We start from the raw sequence: 21,353 nt of genomic DNA, 5'->3' as shown, positions 1-21,353 counted from the left end.
TATTTATTTTATTTTATTTTATTTTATTTTTTTATTTTATTTGATTGTTTAATTTGATTTAATTTATTTAATATTATATGTTATTTTATGTTATTTTGTAATTATTTTAAATGTAATTTAATTGATTATAAATTAAACAAATTTAATTAATGTGTTTAATTTAATAATTTTTAATGTTATTTTATGTTATGTTTTTAATTTAATTCAATTAGTTCAAAAATTTATTTTATTGTTATTTAATTTTATTTGTTTGTTTTATTTTATTACTTTTTTATAATTTAATTTAATTTAATGTTTCCCAGTGTTGGGTTGTACTGTGTAAAACATATGCTGAAATAGTTGATTAATAAAGGGACTAAGCAGAGAAGAAAATGAATGAATGAATTTGATTTATAAAACAAAATAAAGCTAAACTTCTGAGAGTAGCATCACTGATTTCGTTTTATGTGATGGATCATTAATTTGAATGTCTGTTGTTTTCCACACAATTGAACTTCTATTTTTTATTTTATTTATTTAGTGACCCGAGAAGAGTTTTCCCAGACAATAATTAACCTATTATAAATTATTTAAAATTAAAAACAATTTTTACTCCATTTTTATTATTTAAAAAAATAAATGTTTTAATTGGGGGCATCACGGTGGCGCAATGGTTAGCACTCTTGCCTCACAGCAAGAAGGTCACTGGTTCAAGTCTTGCCTGGGTCAGTTGGTGTTTCTGTGTGGAGTTTGCATGTTCTCCTCGTGTTGGCGTGGGTTTCCTCCGGGTGCTCCGGTTTCCCCCACAGTCCAAACACATGCGCTATAGGGGAACTGATCAACTAAACTGGCCGTAGTTTATGAGTGTGTGTGTGTGTGTGTGTGTGTGTGAATGAGTGTGTATGGGTGTTTTCCAGTGATGGGTTGCACCTGAAAGGGCATCCGCTGCGTAAAACATATGCTGGAATAGTTGGTGGTTCATTCCACTGTGGCGACACCTGATAAATAAAGGAACTGAGACGAAAAGAAAATGAATGAATGAGTGTTTCATTTAAAAGTATGTGTTTGGGATTTTGGCATCGTGGCCTGAGAGTATCTTTATCATCTGCGCATAGATTAATGAAATGTCATTTTTATGTCACTGATCCTTCATTATAAAGAGGTGTAAAGAGGCTCAGGGAACTATTTGTTTAATTCCGACTTTTTTTTTTTTTTTTACTTTTAATATATAATTTTATTTATTTTAATTATTTTGTTTATTGACGTCTGAGGGCTTTTACCCAACATTAATAAATATGTTTCATCTATTAACTCAATTTCAGACTAAGATCTTTTTTGTACTCAATTTCGTTCATAAAAACAGACATTAAATCAGGGGTCACCAACCCTGATCCTGGAGAGCTGCCTACCTTCCTGCAGAATTTAGTCCCAACCCTGATCAAACACACACCTGAACCAATTAATAGTACCTAAAGCAGCACTTGATAATTACAAACAGGTGTATTTGGTCAGGGTTGCAACTGAAATGTTCAGGAAGGCAGCTCTCCAGGAACAGGGTCGGTGACCCCTGCATTAAATAATAAATATTCACACAAATATAATCATATTTATTTTAATTTGCTACCATTTTATTTTATTTACACTTAATTTATGTATTTATTACTTTAGAAACTCTGTGAGTGCGTAAGTCTGATAACTTTATCTCAATTATTTATTTTTTATTATTATTTTTTTATTCATGATTGAAAGAACGGAGTGAAATGATGCTCCAGTTCCAGTGGCGGCAGCAGAACTCCTGCATAGCCATTCAGGCCGCAGTGACGTATGCGGAAGTGGTGCGCACCATGTCCGTTTGTTTCGGTTGAGCGGAGCGCCGTTACATTGCTTCACACAGGTTAGTGATGGTTTATTTAAAATTATAATTGATTAAAACAGCAGTCAAGAATATGTTGAACTAGTTAACCAGAGATAACCCGAGCGGTGTCGCTTATACCCGCTTTAATGACGCTTTACACGAGTAAAGGAGTCGAGTTTACTTCCACAGCTGTAAACACAACAGAAGAACAGAGAAAATACACAGAAGAACTGAACTCAGTCATCTTTAATTCAACTAAAGCAGCATTCTCCCACTGTATTTATGTGCACATATTAATATAACTACTTATTAACATGCAGATCAGTGTTGTTTGATGAGCGTTAATGCGATATTAAAGTATGTATCCGCATGTTTAATTCTTATAATAGTCATTTTAAGTCGTCCTTTAATTAAGGATTATCTTTATTGGGCGAGTTATTGGTAGTTTTCTGTTTATTTACGCCAGAGATGCCCAAACTAGGGCCCATGATAACCTTTGATTTGGCCCACCATCCTATCTGAGAACAGAGGGAGATGATGGGAATGTTGGGGCCAATGCCATCAGCAGAGCCGTCATCTCTAATTTTAACGTAACCGTTTGTTTGTTTGTTTGTTTAAATGTTGAGAAACAAAAAGCAAATAAAATGTTTCATTAAAAATGTAAGGATCCTTTCGTTCATTTTCCTTCGGCTTAGTCCTTTTGTTCATCAGGGATCGCCCGAGCAGAAGGAACCGCCAACTATTCCAGCATCCATCACACACACTCTTACATTACGGACAGTTTAGTTGATCAATTCCCCCATTATTATTATTATTATTATTATTATCATTTCCTTTATTTAGCCAGGAGATCACATGGTGACATGATTGATTTATTTTTGTATTGGCTGATTGTGATGTTAGTGTGTTTTCCCTGGTCTTGCAGTGCTGCCTGTAGCGTGTGCCAGCCGTAATGGCGTCTGTAGTGAGCGACGCAGCAGAGGCTCTGGATCTGTGTCCACAGCATCATCTGTACCTAAAGCCCATCTCCAGACTGACCATCAGCGTGGCTCTGCCGCACCTCAAGCTGCCCGGCAAGTCCATCTCCAACTGGGAGGTGATGGAGCGTCTGAAGGCCATGGTGCAGCCGGAGCAGTTCTCTGCCCTGCGCATCTCCAAGAGCACCATGGACTTCATCCGCTTCGAGGGAGAGGTGGAGACCCGCAGTGCTGTCAAACGCATCCTCAGCCGGCTGGAGGGAAAGAGCATCAAGCTCAGCGGATTCACCGACACGCTCAAGGTGACAGCTAAACCAGTTGCGTTTAACTGTCTGTTTAGTTTGCTTAACCTGCATTTAGTTATACATGAAGGTAACGCTGTAATTATTTTGTTGAGGTCATGCTCTGGTTATGTCCAGGTTATGTTAAGGTATTGTTCTGGTTATGTGTTGGTCATGTTCATTTTTTGTTGAGGTTGAGCTCTGGTTATTTTGAGGTTTTGTTCTGATTATGCTCAGGTTATGAATTGGTTATGTTGAGGTTGTATTCTGGTTTTGTTCAGGTCATGTTTGGTTATATTCAGGTTATGTTCTGACTATGTTGAGGTTATGTTTTTGTTTATGTTCACTTTTGTTGAGGTAATGTTCAGATTATGCTCTAGTTATGTTCATGTTATGTTTTAGTTCTGTTCGGGTTATGCTCTAATTATATTCAGGTTATGTTTTCGTTCTATTCAGGTTATTCTCTAGTTATGTTCAGGTTATGTTTTAGTTCTGTTCTCTGTTCAGGTTATTCTCTTGTTATATTCAGGTTATGCTCTAGTTATGTTCAGGTTATGTTTTAGTTATGTTCAGGTTATGCTCTGGTTATGTTAAGGTTATGTTTTAGTTCTGTTCAGGTTATTCTCTTGTTATATTCAGGTTATGTTTTAGTTCTGTTCAGAGGGGTATTCCAGAAAGCTGGGTTAACTTACCATCTGCTAAAACCTAAACTCTCGGTTGATTTACCCAAAACCTGCTTACCGCGAGTATGTTGGTTCCAAAACAGGTGACAAGAGTTAGTTAAATTAACCTCCTGAAGATAACCGCGGGTTAATGTGCGTGCACGGCACACACCTGAAGGCATTTTCAGTAGATCGCCGAATTCACGAGTCACCATAGAAAGTCACGGTGAGAAAAAAAGGGCAACGCACTTTACAGAGGCGAAGCTGGAGGTTTTAAACACAGAGATTACACATCTGCTTCAACGAAGGAAAGAAATATAGAATAAGAAATAGATAAGAAAATAAAAAATAAATAATAAGAAAATTTATTAGTTCATTAAATTACACATGCCACCCTCCATTTTATTTTAATGATAAATTAAACTACTCTTTAACATCCTTTTTGAGTATGTTGTGTAACCATTCATGCATTTATTTTTATTGCCATTAATTTCTTAAGGCCACAATATGTGTATTGACTAATAAGGTTAATAGAAATTGTAATCTTTCTGGAGCAAAAACTCTGTCCAAAGTCATTAAACACAGAAACATTCTCCTAAAAGGTAATATTTAATTACTGGAGCTCTTTATTTAACAATCTAGAATATTCTTTCTGACATGCAGCTAATAGAAAGAGGCCTGTCTAACTGCTGTGTCCTATAATAAAGGCTCATCAGTTGTTGAGTTTTTGACTTAAATTAAAGTAATTAAATATTACCTTTTATGATAATGTTTCTGTGTCTCAGCTTTCCAGTGCTGTATCACATAACATTCGCTTTCAGAGGCTCCGGAATCAGTGCGGTTACGTCATCAAAATTTGACAACGCTGATTTGACAAAGAAACGCTCGTCACTGTGTCTCCGGACAAACCAGACATGATACATTGATGCATTGTCCCTCCTCCATGCCCAGATTGGTTCAAACTCGCTATATCACAACCAATAAGCATAGGTTTCGCTTTTGTTTGTGGACCAACATGAGCTTTTTGAACAACACGGAATGAGAATAAAACGCAAAAAAAAGTTTTGCATGAAATAATTTGTCCCATTTATTTTTTATTTATTTATTTTTTATTTATTTTTATTTTTTTTTATTTATTTATTTTTTTAATTTATTATTTTTTTTTTTCACAGAAGAAAAAACATTATTGGAAAAAACAGCCTATGCCGGTTGTTAAAAAGAATCAGTCAGTATTTTCGTTTTGTAATATAAATGAATTATTTATATGAAAATAATTAAGGGCAGTCCTATTTATTTTATTTAGATTATTCTGCTCTTCTGTGCTAAACACTGCAGGTGCGTGAAGATGCTCTGTTGTTCTGTTCTGTTATTAATATGCTAGCATTTAAAAATAAATCAGTAGCATTAAATGCAATATTTAATGTGTCAGACACAAAATAGACGCGTCAATTTGTTTAATATAAAATTAATAGTAATCTGACCAGTTAACCGTTAATAACCGATTAATGCGCGGCGGTTGTCCGTTAGCAAAATTAACCGAAATGAGCATCCCTAGTAGCTATTTAATTTACTTTTTCTATGTAAGAGAACTTGATTGAAAAAGAATTTTCAACGTGCCTGAACCATCTACACAATGGAGTTTAGTTTTGTTTGGTTTTTTAACAGTATTTTGTTACAAAGAAAACAAAAGTGATATAGCTTTGGCTATTTATTTTTTTTATATATGGCTATTTATATTGTTAATAATTTGCATAGTTAATATTGTTCTTTAATGTTTAGTTTATAAAGATTTTTCAAATGTTATTTAATAAAAATAGTTTTAAAAATCTTTTTTTTCCACCCCACACGAAAAAAAAATCTTGATACGAACCAAATCGTGGGTCAAAAATTGTGATACGAACCGAATCGTGGGTTTGGTGTATTCTTACAGCCCTACTCGCATGTATATCTCAAATTAACAAATTACAAATAACTATACTCTTAACATATGTCACCAACTGCGTCACACATGCAGGTGTTTAACCAGATTTTTATAAACCTTTTAACCTGGTTAAAACACAGATAGACTTAGAAAATTTCCACATGAGTGTGTGTGTGTGTGCGTACAATTCTGAACATTATCTCCAATGATTACTTGGGCGTCAAGCTTATAAAAGTCAGACATAACAGGAGGATATTTCTGTGGTCGGGATTATCAGAAGTGAAATTCAGCTCATCATCATGTCTCCACCAAGAGCACACATACACAAAGATGACTTATCTACTTCAAGGATGTTTTGCTCTCTTGCAGGCATCGTATCAGAATGGTACAATAAACACTTTCTACTGGCAGATAGCTGAAAGATTACAAAATAATCTTAAAATAATGTATTCTTTAACTCTCAGTAATGTTGACATCTAGTGACAGCTGTTCAAGTAGCATCAAACGTCCAGTTCCACATGAGAGGTCTCCTTGACCTCATCGATGGGCCTGAAGATCCTGAGGAAACAAAAAACATGGCATACAGAAAAAGCAAAGACACGCATATTATTTCCAGTTTTACTTTGAAAAGGGATGACACCTAGGTCATAATATAGTGTAATTCTTTAAACTTTCAACATTATTAATAATAATAAAGACATGAGAAAGGATATGTGTTACTAAGATTGGCCTAATGGTTCAGTATACATGAAGGTAACACTGAGATTTTGTTGAAGTTATGTTCAGATTACGCTATGGTTATGTTCAGGACATGCTTGGTTATGTTCAGGTTATGGTCTGGTTATGCTCAGGTTATGTTCAGGTTATGGTCTGGTTATATTCTGGTTATGTTCAGGTTATGCTCTGGTTGTGCTCTGGTTATGTTCAGGTTATGCTCTGGTTGTGCTCTGGTTATGTTTAGGTTATGCTATGGTTGTGCTCTGGTTATGTTCAGGTTATGCTCTGGTTATATTCTGGTTATGTTTAGGTTATGCTATGGTTGTGCTCTGGTTATGTTCAGGTTATGCTCTGCTTATGCTCTGGTTATGTTCAGATTAGGCTCTGGTTATGCTCTGGTTATGTTCAGGTTATGTTCCGGTTATGCTCTGGTTATGTTCAGGTTTTGCTCTGGTTATGATCAGGTTTTGTTAAGGTTGTGCTCTGGTTATGTTCAGATTAGGCTCTGGTTATGCTCTTGAAATGTTCAGATTATGCTCTGGTTATGCTTTGCTTATGTTCAGGTTATGCTTTGGTTATGTTCAGGTTATTCTTTGGTTATGTTTAAGTTATGTACAGGTTATGCTCTGGTTATGTTTAAGTTATGTACAGGTTATGCTCTGGTTATGTTTAAGTTATGTACAGGTTATGCTCTGGTTATGTTTAAGTTATGTACAGGTTATGCTCTGGTTATGTTTAAGTTATGTACAGGTTATGCTCTGGTTATGTTTAAGTTATGTACAGGTTATGCTCTGGTTATGTTCAGGTAATGCTCTGGTTATGCTCTGGTTATGTTCAAGTTATGTACAGGTTATGCTTTGGATATGTTCAAGTAATGCTCTGGTTATGTTCAGGTTATGCTCTGGTTTTGTTCAGCTTATGCGCTGGTTATGCTCTGGTTATGTTCAAGTTATGTGCAGGTTATGCTTTGGATATGTTCAAGTAATGCTCTGGTTATGTTCAGGTTATGCTCTGGTTTTGTTCAGCTTATGCGCTGGTTATGCGCTGGTTATTTTGTAGAGGTTATGGCTTATTCCATGATTAGTGATGAACTGCAGCGCGTGCACATGAACAGCCAATCACACGACACATGAGTGCTGCAGACTAAATAAATAAATTCTACATTTGCTAAACTTCTGCTCTGCTTTTCAGGTGCGGACGGCAGAGAATAAAGTGGACTTCCCAACGCGCCACGACTGGGACTCATTCTTCCGGGACGCGAAGGACATGAATGAGACGGTGCCGGGCGAGCGTCCGGATACGGTGCGTCTGGAGGGTTTGCCCTGTAAATGGTTTGCGCAGAAGGATGGATCACCGGACAGGCCATCAGAGGCCGTGCTGAAAACAGTGTTTGAGAAATTCGGACAGATCCGGAACGTGGACATCCCCATGCTGGACCCGTACCGAGAGGACATGAGTGGGAACCACTTCAGCACCTTCTCCTTCGGCGGACACCTGAACTTCGAGGCGTTCGTGCAGTACGTGGACCACACCGGCTTCCTGAAGGCCATGGAGGCGCTGCGGGGCATGAAGCTGCTGTTCAGGGGGGATGATGGGAAGGCGGTGGCCTGCAGCATAAAGGTCAGACGCACTGCTCTGCTACATTCCTCATAGACCTGCACCATTAATAGCTTTTAATCTGAAATCTTGATTTGAAAAATGGTGATTATATCAGTAAGAGAAAATAGCCAGTCATTACCCTAAATTCCCCTTAATGCCTGTGCTGTCTCTTATCAATCAATGTAGAAAAGTGATGTAAAATATTAGCATTACTGACCACCTGGCAAACTCCCGATCATAGATATGTGTATACATGTGTGTATATCTATGGCTCCGGATAGCCAATCCGCCACTGCACCTTGGTCCTACATTATTTTCAAGGGAGCGCTACCCTGTACCAGTATGGCGGCTATATTGAAGCATTCTTTTCAATAGACAGCAATAGCATAGGCAACATCTAAAGTAAATATCTATGCATGAGAACAAGGAAACAATCGCATTTCCATGTACTGAACTCTTATTATTCAGCTATGCCTAGGTATATCAGGATTTTCATTATATTGCAGCTTTAATTAAGTGGTTCGTCAGTGGAGTGCAGCGGCTTGAGTTAATGAGTGTTTAATAAATGAGAGTCTCTGCTGTATCATCATGACTTCAGGATTATTGAGCAGAGGATTAGAGTCTCTGATCTCCATCAGTCTGGACTGCTGGGCTGAATCTCTATTAGACTGTACGTCAATTAGAAGTATTCATTATTAGCATGGCCTGCTTTAGAAATATCGTTCTCTGATGTACAGAAATTAATATTTTTAATGAGGTTTCACCTGGAAAAGTATTAGAATTTTGATCAAATATTACAAGATTTTATACTCTTGTAACTGTTATGATCAGAATATTATAATATTTTAAATTAATTCAGAATTGTCTGTGCATAAATGTATGTTCAGTATATGTTAAATAATACAGTGTATTTAAAACCCAACAATAATTATAATTCATAACAATAATAATAAGATAGAAGGGATTTTAATCAGACAATTATTGGACTGATAAACTAATCATTCTTCTGCAGTAAGCATGAAGCTGTAGGTTAGTTATTGTAGCGTTTATTTCTTCTTTAAGGTGACGTTTGACACGACGAAACACCTGAGCGAATCATCCCTGAAGAAGCGACAGCAGGAGCGACAGAAGCTACAGGAGCTGGAGAAACAACGAGAAGAGCAGAAACGCAGAGAGAAGGAGGACGAAGAGCGACGCAAAGAGGAGGAGAGGTGCCACAAACAAAAATAACAGTCATTATTATTATTAAAGAGCCCTTATTATACATGAAATAGGGTCATATTTTGGTTGTAAGGGTCTCCAACAGCAGTCTAATATTCATGCAAGGTCAAAAATCACTTTCATGGTCTTATAATCTGCATTTACTTTTACCTAATTATCCCAGCGACTCCCATATGAACTGTTCAGTGATGTTCAGTTTTTTCCCAAACCCCTCCTAGGCGCGAAACTAATCTAAGCTTGCAGAATTCCGCAAATTTCCACAGATTTTTAGCCCATTATTAGTTCCGTTTATTTAGTTGTGTAAATGTGTGTAAATCTATATTTATTCATTTAGTTTTTAAATTAATTACAGTAATATTATTAACTAATATGGAAAACATTCATCTGATTTATGTACAATGCAGTTTGTACTGTCATATTTTCTGTCTTTTAGTAGCGAAATTATATGAGAGACTTGCTTTGGTTACCAATTTAAAAAATTCTAATAGGATTTGCATTTGAAACATTAAATAAAAGTTCAAAATATATTACTATTTTTTTTATTTCATATATTAAGCTTTAAGTTATGATGCTCCCAAAATAATTCCGCAGAAATCCGCAGATTTTTACCAAAATTCTCCGCAAAAAATGGCAAAACGCAGATTCCGTCTGGTAGAGATGCGCGGATGGGCTATTATTTCATCCGCAACCGCATGACAAAATTCATCATCCGTCCGCCATCCATCCGCAGTAACATTTTTGACCAATTTTTAAAACCGCACCCGCCCGCCATCTGCTGATTTAGCTCTTTATTTGAATGGCTTATTCCTTTTTATTATTAAATGAATGTTTCTTTATTGATCATTGTATAATAGAGAATGACTTTAATGTAGACACGCAGTTAATCCAAACGTGCAAGTCGTTAATTGACAACGCTTTGAAGTGACGCTAAAGATACAAGGACGTGTCTTTTCACTTGATTCGATTCCTCGGTTCTTCAGTCTTTTCCTTGCGTCCTTCCCTCGTATCCCGGTGGGGTGGAAACACGAGGAAAGAAAGCAAGGAAAGGAAACGAGGATGCACAAATAAGAAATGAGAAGCACCCGAGCTCTCAGAATATCAGCAGTGAACTCCGTCTCCAATCGGCGCACAGGGACAAAAATAAATAAATAGCCTAAATTAAACGCACTGTACTATACAACTTTTTTTTTATTGTAGCCTAATAGAAAACGCATTGACACATCATTTCAACATGCTGCTATTTAGCCTACTACTAAATGCCTATTTCACTTTATTTTTTAGTAAATAGATAGAATAATAAGTCATTTACATTATAGCCTAATAATGTTTACATTTGTAGTTGTCCATAGCAACCCCAAAAACGTACCTGCTTGCCTTCCACATCTAATTAATGGGCACAGTTTTTCGACTATTTTTAATTTTTTGCTGTGGATGTTATTGAGCTTGTAGAAATCGGAAACAACACAGTTCTGCGACACAGATGAACCTTTATTGATATCTCTATCAGACAATACCTATTTTATATGCCAAAAGAAACAACAGGCAGTAAAAAAATATTAACATAAATATCTTAATGTAGGCATAGGCTATAGTCGCATGCTTTGGCAAACAGTTGAAAATTTTTTAATAAAAACGTCATATCGTGCCTAAGCCTTGTAGGCTCAGTCACCCCCACAATTAGAAATTAAATTAGAAAAACAGATATGCCATCCCTCTTTGAGCGAACCTGACCAGGCTAAAGTGCATGTATGACAAGTGCCCCAATAACCCATGGACTTAGGATCATCCCCATTCCCCTCAAACTTGAAGCATAACGAAATACTATGCCATTAAAGTTGCGACAAAGAAATTCTGGCAAAATAACCTTAGCCTCGGAACGTAAAAGCGAGGCCAACATGTCTAGAATAGAATAGGCTGAACCAATATGAACGTATAATTATCAGCTGACCGAACTCAAAAGTTTATATTGAACATATGTGTAGCCTAAATAACATAGGCTAATTGGTTTAATATGCCTGACCTTAGGTCTAGTTTGATTTTTTTCTTGGCACAATGCAGGAATAAAATAGCCTCTACAGTGTCAGGATTCAGACGGGAGTGCCTGCATAGCCACTATAATGCGCCCTGCTGCACTGAAGGAGCGCTCGCTCGCAGCACTTGTTGCTGAAATGCATAGAATTCTCTTGGTAAGGTTCTGTAGTCTTGGGAATGCCTGGCCTTATTTCTCCCAAAAGGAAAGTAGATTTTCCTCTGCTGATCCGTCTATACGGAAGTTTGTAGAGGAATACTTCTGTACTTCATCCAGAATTAGTGTATCCGATTCCTCCTCCCATTCTGTAAAGTCAGTCCTAGGCTTTTTCGTTGGTGCGCCAGCTATGAATATAAAAACAGTACAACCACCCACCACCCGCCCGAATTTAATTAAAATATTATTTTTTCGTAACGTCATCCGCCCGATCCGCGGAGTCCGTGGCTATAACCGCGAACCGCGCATCTCTACCGTCTGGCCCTAATAATAACCAAAATCGTAATTGCAATCTGGGATCTGTTCTTCGTAGGTGGATTACTCAGTTAGCTGGATTTGGATATTGACGATTTGACATGATCCAGAATCGTTTCATCATCAAAACTGATCTGAGAGTTGTTGTCATAGCAACAGTTCTGGTAGCTCAAACCTGATCGGGAGCAGGCTCATTCATATAGACAGGATTAGATCAGGTAATTTCAAGCAAAGATAATACTGAAAGTATGTACCGAATGCTGATGTTTTCTTTCAGTAGTAGTTATATATGCTTGGGGAAATAGTAAATATAATTTTTTAACTATATATATATATATATATATATATATATATATATATATATATATATATATATATATATATTTATTTATTTATTTATTTATTTATATAAGTAAAACATATATATTAATATAACTTATGCAATCTGCACTCTGAAATAAAGTACAAAGACTGCCACCTGGTGGTTTAAAGAGAACATTTATTGATATGAACTTTTTAGTTACAAACGCATACATGCACAATATTCAACTTTGTTTTTTTAAAATGGTAATAATTTATGCTGTCATGCCCATGTTTTGACCGCTATACCAATGATTTAAATCAATTTAAATCATCAATTGATGCTTCGCAAAAGTTACAGACACAATTACCAATATAAAAATGCTTTTTTGAAACTAAATTTATTTATACAGTTATTCCTAACGCCGATTAAAAAAAAAAACTTGAGTACGCCTATATGCTGCTATAATAACGAAAATCTTCTCTAAATGTAGAATTAAATACATTGATATGCATTGAAATACATGATGAATGCTCTCTACACATGAAAGTGTAAAGCAAGGATGGCCAATCCTGTTCCTAGAGAGCTACCTACCTGCAGATTTCAGTTGCAACCTATAATCAACACACCAGCCTGTAATTATCACGTGGTGTTCAGGTCCTAGTTAATTGGTTCAGGTGTGTTTGATATGGGTAGCAACTGAAATTTGCAGGAAGGTGGCTCTCCAGGAACAGGATTGGCCATCCCTGGTGTAAAGCCTGCAGCTTATGTGGAAAGTAATTTGCATGTCATATTTAACAAGCCGTTTACTGCTAATTTTATGTCATTTTGCTCATATGGATAATTGAATATTAATCAGATGATGTCATTACTCTGCTGTGCTGTCAGCCAATCATTGCATTGCTGATCATGATTTAGGATCGATAGATCTGTCCTTCACAACACACGCAGTGATCTCAGATCAGTTCATCCAGACACTTTAATCTAATTCCTGAACTTGTTTGAAGAACCTAATTAGCCAGAGATCAGTTATCAAGATGAACAGATCCAGGATCTGCCAAATCATCTTAGATCATTTAAGCGAGGTATGAAGAACAGACCCCAGATTACTAGTCATAGTTTAAAAGTTGTTGTTGGTGTAGATGTTATCAGCTGTGAGGTTGGGTTTAGGGTTGGTGTAGGTGTTCGATGGATGTACATCTTTTGCACTTAAGGTTGAATATCGTAATAAATGTGTATATCACAATAAAAGCTTCAGCAAATAATCACAACAAGAAAATCTAAAGCCAACACAAGCCTGATGTTTACATTGAAAACAATTAAACAGTAAAGCATTGGAATGGAAAGCATGTTCTGTGTGGATGTCCTCTAATATCGTTCAAATAAATAATGAATGAGTGTTTGTGTGGTCCAGAAAGCAGCGCGAGCAGGAGGAGCAGGAGAAGGAGCGGCGGCGGGAGGAGAAGCTGCGCAGGAGAGAGCAGAAGCTGAAGGAGAAAGAGGAGAAGAAGAACCAGAAGAAGCTGAAGAAGCAGCAGGAGGAGGAGCAGAAGAAGATGAAGAAACAGCAGGAGGAAGAGCAGAAGAAGCTGCAGCTGAAGATCCAGATGGAGGAGAGGAAACTGCTGCTCGCCCAGAGGAACCTGCAGTCCATACGGCTACTGGCGGAGCTGCTGAGCAGAGCCAAGGTCAGACACACACACATACACATGCATACACACATATACATACATATATACACATACAGGGGTTGGACAATGAAACACTAGGCTGTTTAGTGTTGAGGGTTTGATGGCTGTATGTGCTCCGCCTGGTGTTCAATCTTCACTCCAGCAGTAAGAGCAGAGTGAAGGGTTCATCAGCTGAGGATCAGCACAGTTCTGCTTCAATACTGCACACAACACAACATTATAGGGTCGTATCAGAGTTTAGAAGAGGACAGATTGTTGGTGTGTCTCTCACTAGCGCATCTGTGAGCGAGACAGCAGGTGTGTGTGATGATCAAGAGCTGCGGGTTCCAGAGTAATGCCAGCAAACCACCAAGAGGAAGAAGCACATGCAGCAGGAGAGCTGTGGAGGCCAGAGGAAGCTATCTAAAAGTGCCTTCCGGCTGATAACCCTGATTTACCCAGAACACATGAGAGCACAGCGGCCCGACTCACTGCAGAATGACATGTGCAGCTCCACTCTCCTGTGTCCAGCAGAACTGCTGCTCTGGAGCTCCACCGGGTCAGTATACATGACCCAAACCTCTGCTCACTCCTGCCCATGCCGAACGCCGCCTTCAGTGGAGGAGCGGTGGGGATCTGGAGCTGTGCATGATGTGTAGCATGTGCTGTTCTCTGATGAGTCCAGCTTCACTGTCTTTTTCACATCCGGGAGAGTTACGGTGTGGAGAAGCCCCAAAGAAGCGGCCCACCCAGACTGCTGATGCCCAGAGTCAAGCGTGGGGGGATCAGTGATGGTTTGGGCTCAAAATCATGGCATTCCCTAGGCCCAACACTGGTGCTAGATGGGCGCTGGGTCACTTCCAAGGACTACCCAACCATTCTGGAGGACCATGGTTCAGTCACTAAATCCTGAAGGCGGTGGTGTTTATCAGGAGGATGATGATGATGCAGTGATACACGCAGCAGGACTGGAGTGGTTTGATTAACATGAAAGTGAAGTTGAACATCTCCCATGGCCTGCACAGTACGCAGATCTAAGCATTATTGAGCAGTTTGGGCTGTTTTGGAGGAGTGAGTCAGGAAAGGTTTTCCTCCAGCAGCATCAGTAGTGACCTGAACACTATTCTGAAGAAGAACCGCTCAGAATCCCTCTCTGACCACTGTGCAGGACTCCTGTCTGACAATCACTACACCAGCTGATGCCGGACTCAGGAGGAGCTACAGCAGACTGATAACTCACTGTACATACTAAAGCTTCAGCACACTCTGCTCTTACTGGTGGAATGTGAAATCAATGAAGATTGGCAACAATTGGCCCCTGTATATGTCTATACACAAACAGACACTACTGCAGAAACACACAAACAAACTCGCACACAACACACAACACTGAACTGAGCTAAACTGAACTGAACTTAAACACTAAAAACTGAACTACCCTGATCCAGTTACTATGACCATTTATGTGAAGCTGCTTTGACACAATCTACATTGTAAAAGCGCTGTACACAGGGTTCTTACGGGTGCTGGAAATCCTGGAAAATGCTTGATTTTTAATATAGTGTTTTCAAGGTTAGAAAAGTGCTTGGATTTTGGACAAAGTGCTTGAACCTGCTTGAATTTGAATTTGCAGGTCTCGAAATTGTGACTGTTTTGGTTGCATATACACACGATTTTTTCTATGTGACCTCAAAATATATTTGGGAGCATATGTGCGAGTGCATAAACTGTTGTCATACGGCCAGTTTTCATTGCAAATTGGTTACCGCATGCCCGTATTTATGGAGCTAATAATCAGCCTAAAAAATCTGAATATGAATTATGTTAAATTGAATTATTAAAGGGCCATGAAACCCCCTCGTTTCAGCAGGGTGTTTTCACACCTCTACTTTGGAAAAAGTCAGAAAAGTGGGCGTGTCCAGCTCTGTTTAGGGGGGAGTGTCGGAGGAAGAAAAGTGGGATGGTGTGGGAGTGTCTATTTGGGCGCGCCGAGTTTCAGAGTCTAAATATACACACATGCACACACATACACACACAGGAGAAAGTGATGGTGTTTACATGGACATCTGTAGTCGAATTATTTGCCAAATTATTAAATGGTGGACTTTAACTGCAGTTTGGCTCTTTCATTCAGGAAATTCATTCATGTCCCTCGCGACAAACGAGATATTTGATTGGAGGATCTGCTCTAAGCGTGTATTTTTCATGTAATGTTGGATACCGCACGGCGAATGAGAGAAAAAAAACCCTCTGCATTTCCCGGAAACTTAGATCCACACGGCAGGTAGTGTCAGAAAGCCGCGTGTGTTATTCCGGTCACAAAATGCGGTGAAAATCCTACACGAGGTTAAAGTTTGGTTGTGGTGCTAACATGTTTACAATCGGTGCAATAGTTAGTTCGATACGAGCAAACTGAATAAACAAAGAGCACTGGTCACTCACTTACCAAATCTGTAGAGACAGAACAATCACCAGCAACTAGAGCCGCGTCTTTATGAAGAGGAGACTACAAGCCAATCCGGATCTCAGCGTTTGCAGATGAGAACAGCTCTTGTAAGTTAATAATACTGATTATGTCCTGTTAGAAATATTTTGTATTTCTTAACTTGATTATTGAACATCTGAAACTTAAGACAACTTAATTTTTTTATTCCAATTTTTATAGACATATTTTTAAACTATTTATTCTGAATTCAAAAACTGCAGACATTGGTTATGTAAAAATTGAGTTTTAAGTTTTTAAGAATTCAAATTAACTTGATTCAAATTCAGATTGTTTTGGCAATGTTAGCTTCATGTGTATTTAGGAGACATTCACCCAGAATGCATCTTTGCACCTCAAACGCCAATCCAATGGCTAAAAAATAACGACTGGTCATGAAAGTTTGGTTCTACATACAAACGAAATCTGACTGTAAGCTCATTTTTTGAGATACTTTAGTTAGAAAGAGACCAAACTTAAAAAAGCATACTTCATCCAATAACTGAATCATTTTTATTTATTTTTTTAACAATTTTTGGGTGAACTATCCCAATAAATCTATGCTCTATAGTACTCAACGATTTAAGTTGAAATATCATATTGTGTTTTTTAAAATAGCACAATGGACTTAAATGTGAAAACGTACATACAACATATATAACGTAATTAACCATGGTTATTAGGTGCTGGAAAAGCATAAAAATGCACCTTGAAAGTTCTTGAAAAGTGCTGAAATTTGAAGTTGGAAAAGGTGTCAGAACCCTGTATACAAATAAAGCTGAATTGAATTGAATTGAACACTATACTTCTTAGTGCAGTAAAGATGAAAGAAAGATAAAAATTTAAGCAGATTATTTGAAGCTGAATGTATGATTCAGACGGCAGAGACAGTCAGCAGTAGGTATAGTGGAGTCTTTTAGTTCATAGATAAGACAAAATGTCCATAAATACACACACGAGCATCAGTTTTAGACATTTAACTGGATGTAATTACTAGGGGTGTCACAATTTCGATTTTTAATGGAAATCGATCGAAATTTATGCTCAATTTCGATTATCGAATCCAAAAATAGAATCGTCGATGCTGCCACGCCCCCATGTCACGTCAGCTTGGCTTGCTAAGCGGGAAAAACAGGCTTGTTGAAGTGCAGAAGCAGGAGACCCGTCGACAGAACTTAAACCCTCTCCTCTTTCAATGAAGTCGCCGGTGTGTGAGCATTTTGGATTTCCAGTGAGTTATGTTGACAACGTTTGTGTTGTCGACAAAAAAAAAACACCGTTTTGCAAGCTCTGCTATGTACGTATTATGTACGGTTCGTCCGATAGACAACACCGGCATCGCGATCCTCCGCCCCCGTTGCAAATCCGCTGGTGAAAAGTACACACTCAGGCCCTGTTTACACTGTCTTTGTTTTTAAATGGCATTTTAGAACGACAACGATTTGACATCCACAGTGGCGTGTAGCATTTCTGAGCAGCCCTCCTTCCTCTCTACCTCTGAAAATGCACATCACGTGACCACACACACACAGACGCACACACAGCCATGCGCTCGAGACAGCAGGTCCAGGCAGTCAGAGGACTGCTTCAATCTTTCACTCACTTGTACTTAGTCATTTTAGCGAACACCTCAGATACTGTTGGCTGGTTCCTGTTGGTTGTGCGTCTTTTTTACCGACGCCATTATAACGACACAGATCACTGCCTATTCACGAGTCCCGCAGAAAAAGTGATTGACAGGTGGAATTATGTGTGTATCTTGCCTTTATTCATTTACTGTATGATTTGTTTATGGGTAAGACAAAGACCATGCAGGTCAGGTAGTTTAAACAGTAGGCTACAAATCATTAATTGGTCATTAATTATTCATAATCGAAAATAGAATCGAATCGTGCCTTCAGAATCGAAAATGTAATCGAATCGAGGATTTGGAGGATCGTGACACCCTTAGTAATTTGTTCCATGTTGTTCAAAAACGTTTTATTAATGGTTGTGTGTGTATTTGTGTCTTTTTGTTTCTTTTGTGTGTGTGCAGCGCGAGCGTGAGCGCGAGCAGCAGGTGGAGTGTGTGCGTCTGCAGCAGCTGCAGCAGCGGCGGCGTGAGCAGGAGCAGGAGCTGCGGCGTGTGGAGCAGGAGAAAAGCAGAGCGCTGGAGCTGCAGCGGAGAGAGAGAGAGCTGCGCCAACGCCTGCTCGACAACCTGCTCAAGAACAACACACACGCACAGAGAGACGATGACACGCACGCTCTGAAGGAGGAGCAGCAGCAGAGCAAGACACTGCAGAAGAAGACGAGAGTGGAGCGCAGCAGGAGGAGCCGCAGTCGCACACACACACGCAGCCGGCGGCGGCGGCGCAGCACACACAGCCACGGCCAGAGCAGCAGCCGGAGCCGCAGCCGCTCCACCAGCAGAGGCAGACGCAGACACACACACACCACCAGGAAAAACTGACACAAAACACAGATACAGAGAGAGAGAGAGAGAGAGACACAACAACACACACATGTACAGAAAGAGACTCACACACAAATGCATACAGAAAAAGACACACACAGCGCACACATCAGCAGAAAGAGCAGATCAGGAGAGTAAACCCGTTCACTCTGGTATTTTGTTTACGTTTTCTTAAAGGCTCAGTTCACGCAGAAATGCACATTTGCTCATTCTCTATATTTATGATCCTAAAACATGAAAAAAGAGGAATTTTCTTTGCAGAACAAAATGAAAATAAACATAAAAATACAGATATGAAGGACCAAATAATAGATCTCACATTCTCAATGAAAACTCTATCAATTACTCAATTACATATTTAAAAAACTATTATTTCTTACTTGGAATTGGACACACTGAGGCTTTGTGCCGAAATGTCTGTGTCTTTTAATCACCCGTAAAATGTAAGAAAATAAAAACAGTACGAAGCAATTGAGTGCAAATTTTTTGAATAATAGCTTTAATAGGATTGACGCACCAAACCAAAGAAGTTCCTAAAAAAACGCAAGCGCGCAGGGCAAACTTCAGTAACTTTACTTGGAGTTGACCCAAAAATACCCCAAACTCCCAGAATTCTTCAAAGTACTTTGTTCAAACAAAGAAATTAATAGATTTTAAAGTCTTTTTGCGGATAAATTATGGGTGAACTGACCCTTTCAGAAATTCATGCCTGTCTTGTGTCCGCGAATGTTGCAGAACGTATTCATTTAGTTTTTTCAGCTTGTTTTAATTATTATTTTTTCCAAGAAAATAGATGCCTGTTTTTTTTCTAGAATATGTGTATATATATATATATATATATATACATGTATGAGGAGTTGCAAAACCCTTTAATTGGTGTCTGAAATGTTCCTCTAAAAATGAGCATTTTTATCAGGTTCCTGTGTGTATGTTCAGTAATATCACTTTTATGGCAAAGATTAGGTCATTTTCCTGGTCTTTAAAGTGAAATACTCAACATAAAAAAAGGAGGCTGAGAAAAATGTTCATTTTCAATAGACATTTCAGACTTCACGACAACGTTTTTGCATCTGAACTCTTCATATTTAATTAGTTTTGTTGTCTCAGCAGATTTTGATCTTTTAAGTAGATCTATTTTTTTTTTTACTATTATTCTTAGGAAATTATTATTATTATTTTCATAAAGAACACAAAGCCTGATATTGAATTACAGTTTTTATTAGGGGTTTATTTGAGTTAAGCTCTTGTTGAAAAATCAGATTAATTGTAAAGAGAAAATACATAAATAGACTCCTAAATAAAATCTGTAATGTTAGGCTTTATTCTCGCTTAAGGAGAGTGTATTTATCTTCCTCTCTGATTACGTGTGTTTAGGACCGTGATGCTGTGTGATCTGACAGAAAACAAACAAACAAACAAACACAGAGACTGAATCTCTCTCATCTGTGCTAATGTTTCATTCAGTGTTACTAAACCACAGACCTGAAGACTTGAGTTTAACGAGTTTTTATTTTTAATATCTCTGTGCAGTGTTTGCAAGAGGCAAGCGTCACCTCTGAGTGAGGACTCATTTTCCTCAACACCAGAGAAATGCTTTATTTAAAGGAGACCCGTTCTGCCTCCTTTACAAGCTGTAAATGCGTCTCTGCTGTCTCTAGAGTGTGTAGTGAAGTTTGAGCTGAGAACAGCACACAGACTTTCAGGCTTTGATCCTAATTGTGGTGTTTTGGTGACTGTTGCTTTAAATGCGAATGAGATTGTGCTCTTTTCAGAAGAGGGCGGAGCTACAGATGCATATGCATGAACATAGCGACAAATGTGAAACAGCAGTGTGTGTGTGTTCAGTGCTGGTCAGGTGTGCATGTGTGCTTCTGTCTGTCTATGTCGCTGTTCATCTAAAACTCCACATCTATAATCCTCAGAGTCTATGCTGACATCATCTTCAGCAGCTCAAACACTTTAATGGCTAATGGACAGACGGCTGCTTCTCACTCAGGGCTGCTGTTTATGCTAATGAGATGGAGAGATGGGCACTTGTGGGCGGGACTTTCCCCCTCTGATGACACGTACAGAGAGAATATTTCATCAAGTCTGATTCTAACAAACACAATCTACTCATGTTGAGCATTAGAGGCTGGAGATATTCACACACAAAAAGTGTTGTTTGCCTCATGGGTAACAAGTTAAAGCTGCAGATGTGCGGTCATCATATAGACGCTTGTTATTCATTTAAACTCAATAAAGCAGAGCTCTGAACACAGCAGCTGATACACTCTTCTTTATTTCTCTGCTTTACACATTAACTCTCATCATCCCGATAGGCTGACGCTTAAGTTTACTTCACTATACTGCAATTAAATTCTAATCTAATCATGACAACCTATATATTACTATAAGGTCTATCTATCATCTATCACTATAAGGTTTAACTTTTGATTACATGTTGCATGATTTATCTTTTTGGTTTTGTAGGAACAGTAAGAGATTAAAACACATTTACTGTCACTCTTCAAGCTGTGAGGTCATTTGTGGGTATATTTTTAAAGCATAATACTATAGTCTAAACTTGAAGCAATCATGACAAACTCTCATTTGAAAGCCTAAATGTCTAATTTCCATATCTGGTGACTGATTCTTGATAGATATTACTGAGCAGCAGTTATTAATTTGTGACCAGGATAGTCATTGGAGTCGTGAAGCATTACTTTGCTACAGCAATCTACATGTTAATGT

At 38.3% G+C, this 21,353-nt stretch overlaps 1 protein-coding gene across 1 annotated transcript; it reads left to right on the top strand.

Annotated features, from left to right (window-relative positions):
• The first annotated feature begins 1,764 nt into the window (after positions 1–1,764).
• akap17a (A-kinase anchoring protein 17A) lies at positions 1,765–20,880 on the top strand. Its single transcript, NM_200682.3, is given in 6 exon segments — positions 1,765–1,873; positions 2,760–3,113; positions 7,584–8,012; positions 9,054–9,202; positions 13,428–13,701; positions 18,201–20,880. Coding segments are annotated over 5 exon segments (1,596 nt in total). The 5' UTR covers positions 1,765–1,873; positions 2,760–2,786; the 3' UTR covers positions 18,618–20,880.
• Positions 20,881–21,353: the final 473 nt, after the last annotated feature.

This window comes from Danio rerio, chromosome 9, assembly GCF_052040795.2.
Source record: "Danio rerio strain M-AB ecotype USA chromosome 9, GRCz13ab, whole genome shotgun sequence".
NCBI classification, from domain to species: domain Eukaryota; kingdom Metazoa; phylum Chordata; class Actinopteri; order Cypriniformes; family Danionidae; genus Danio; species Danio rerio.
This window is presented reverse-complemented; position numbering and strand designations above follow the sequence as displayed.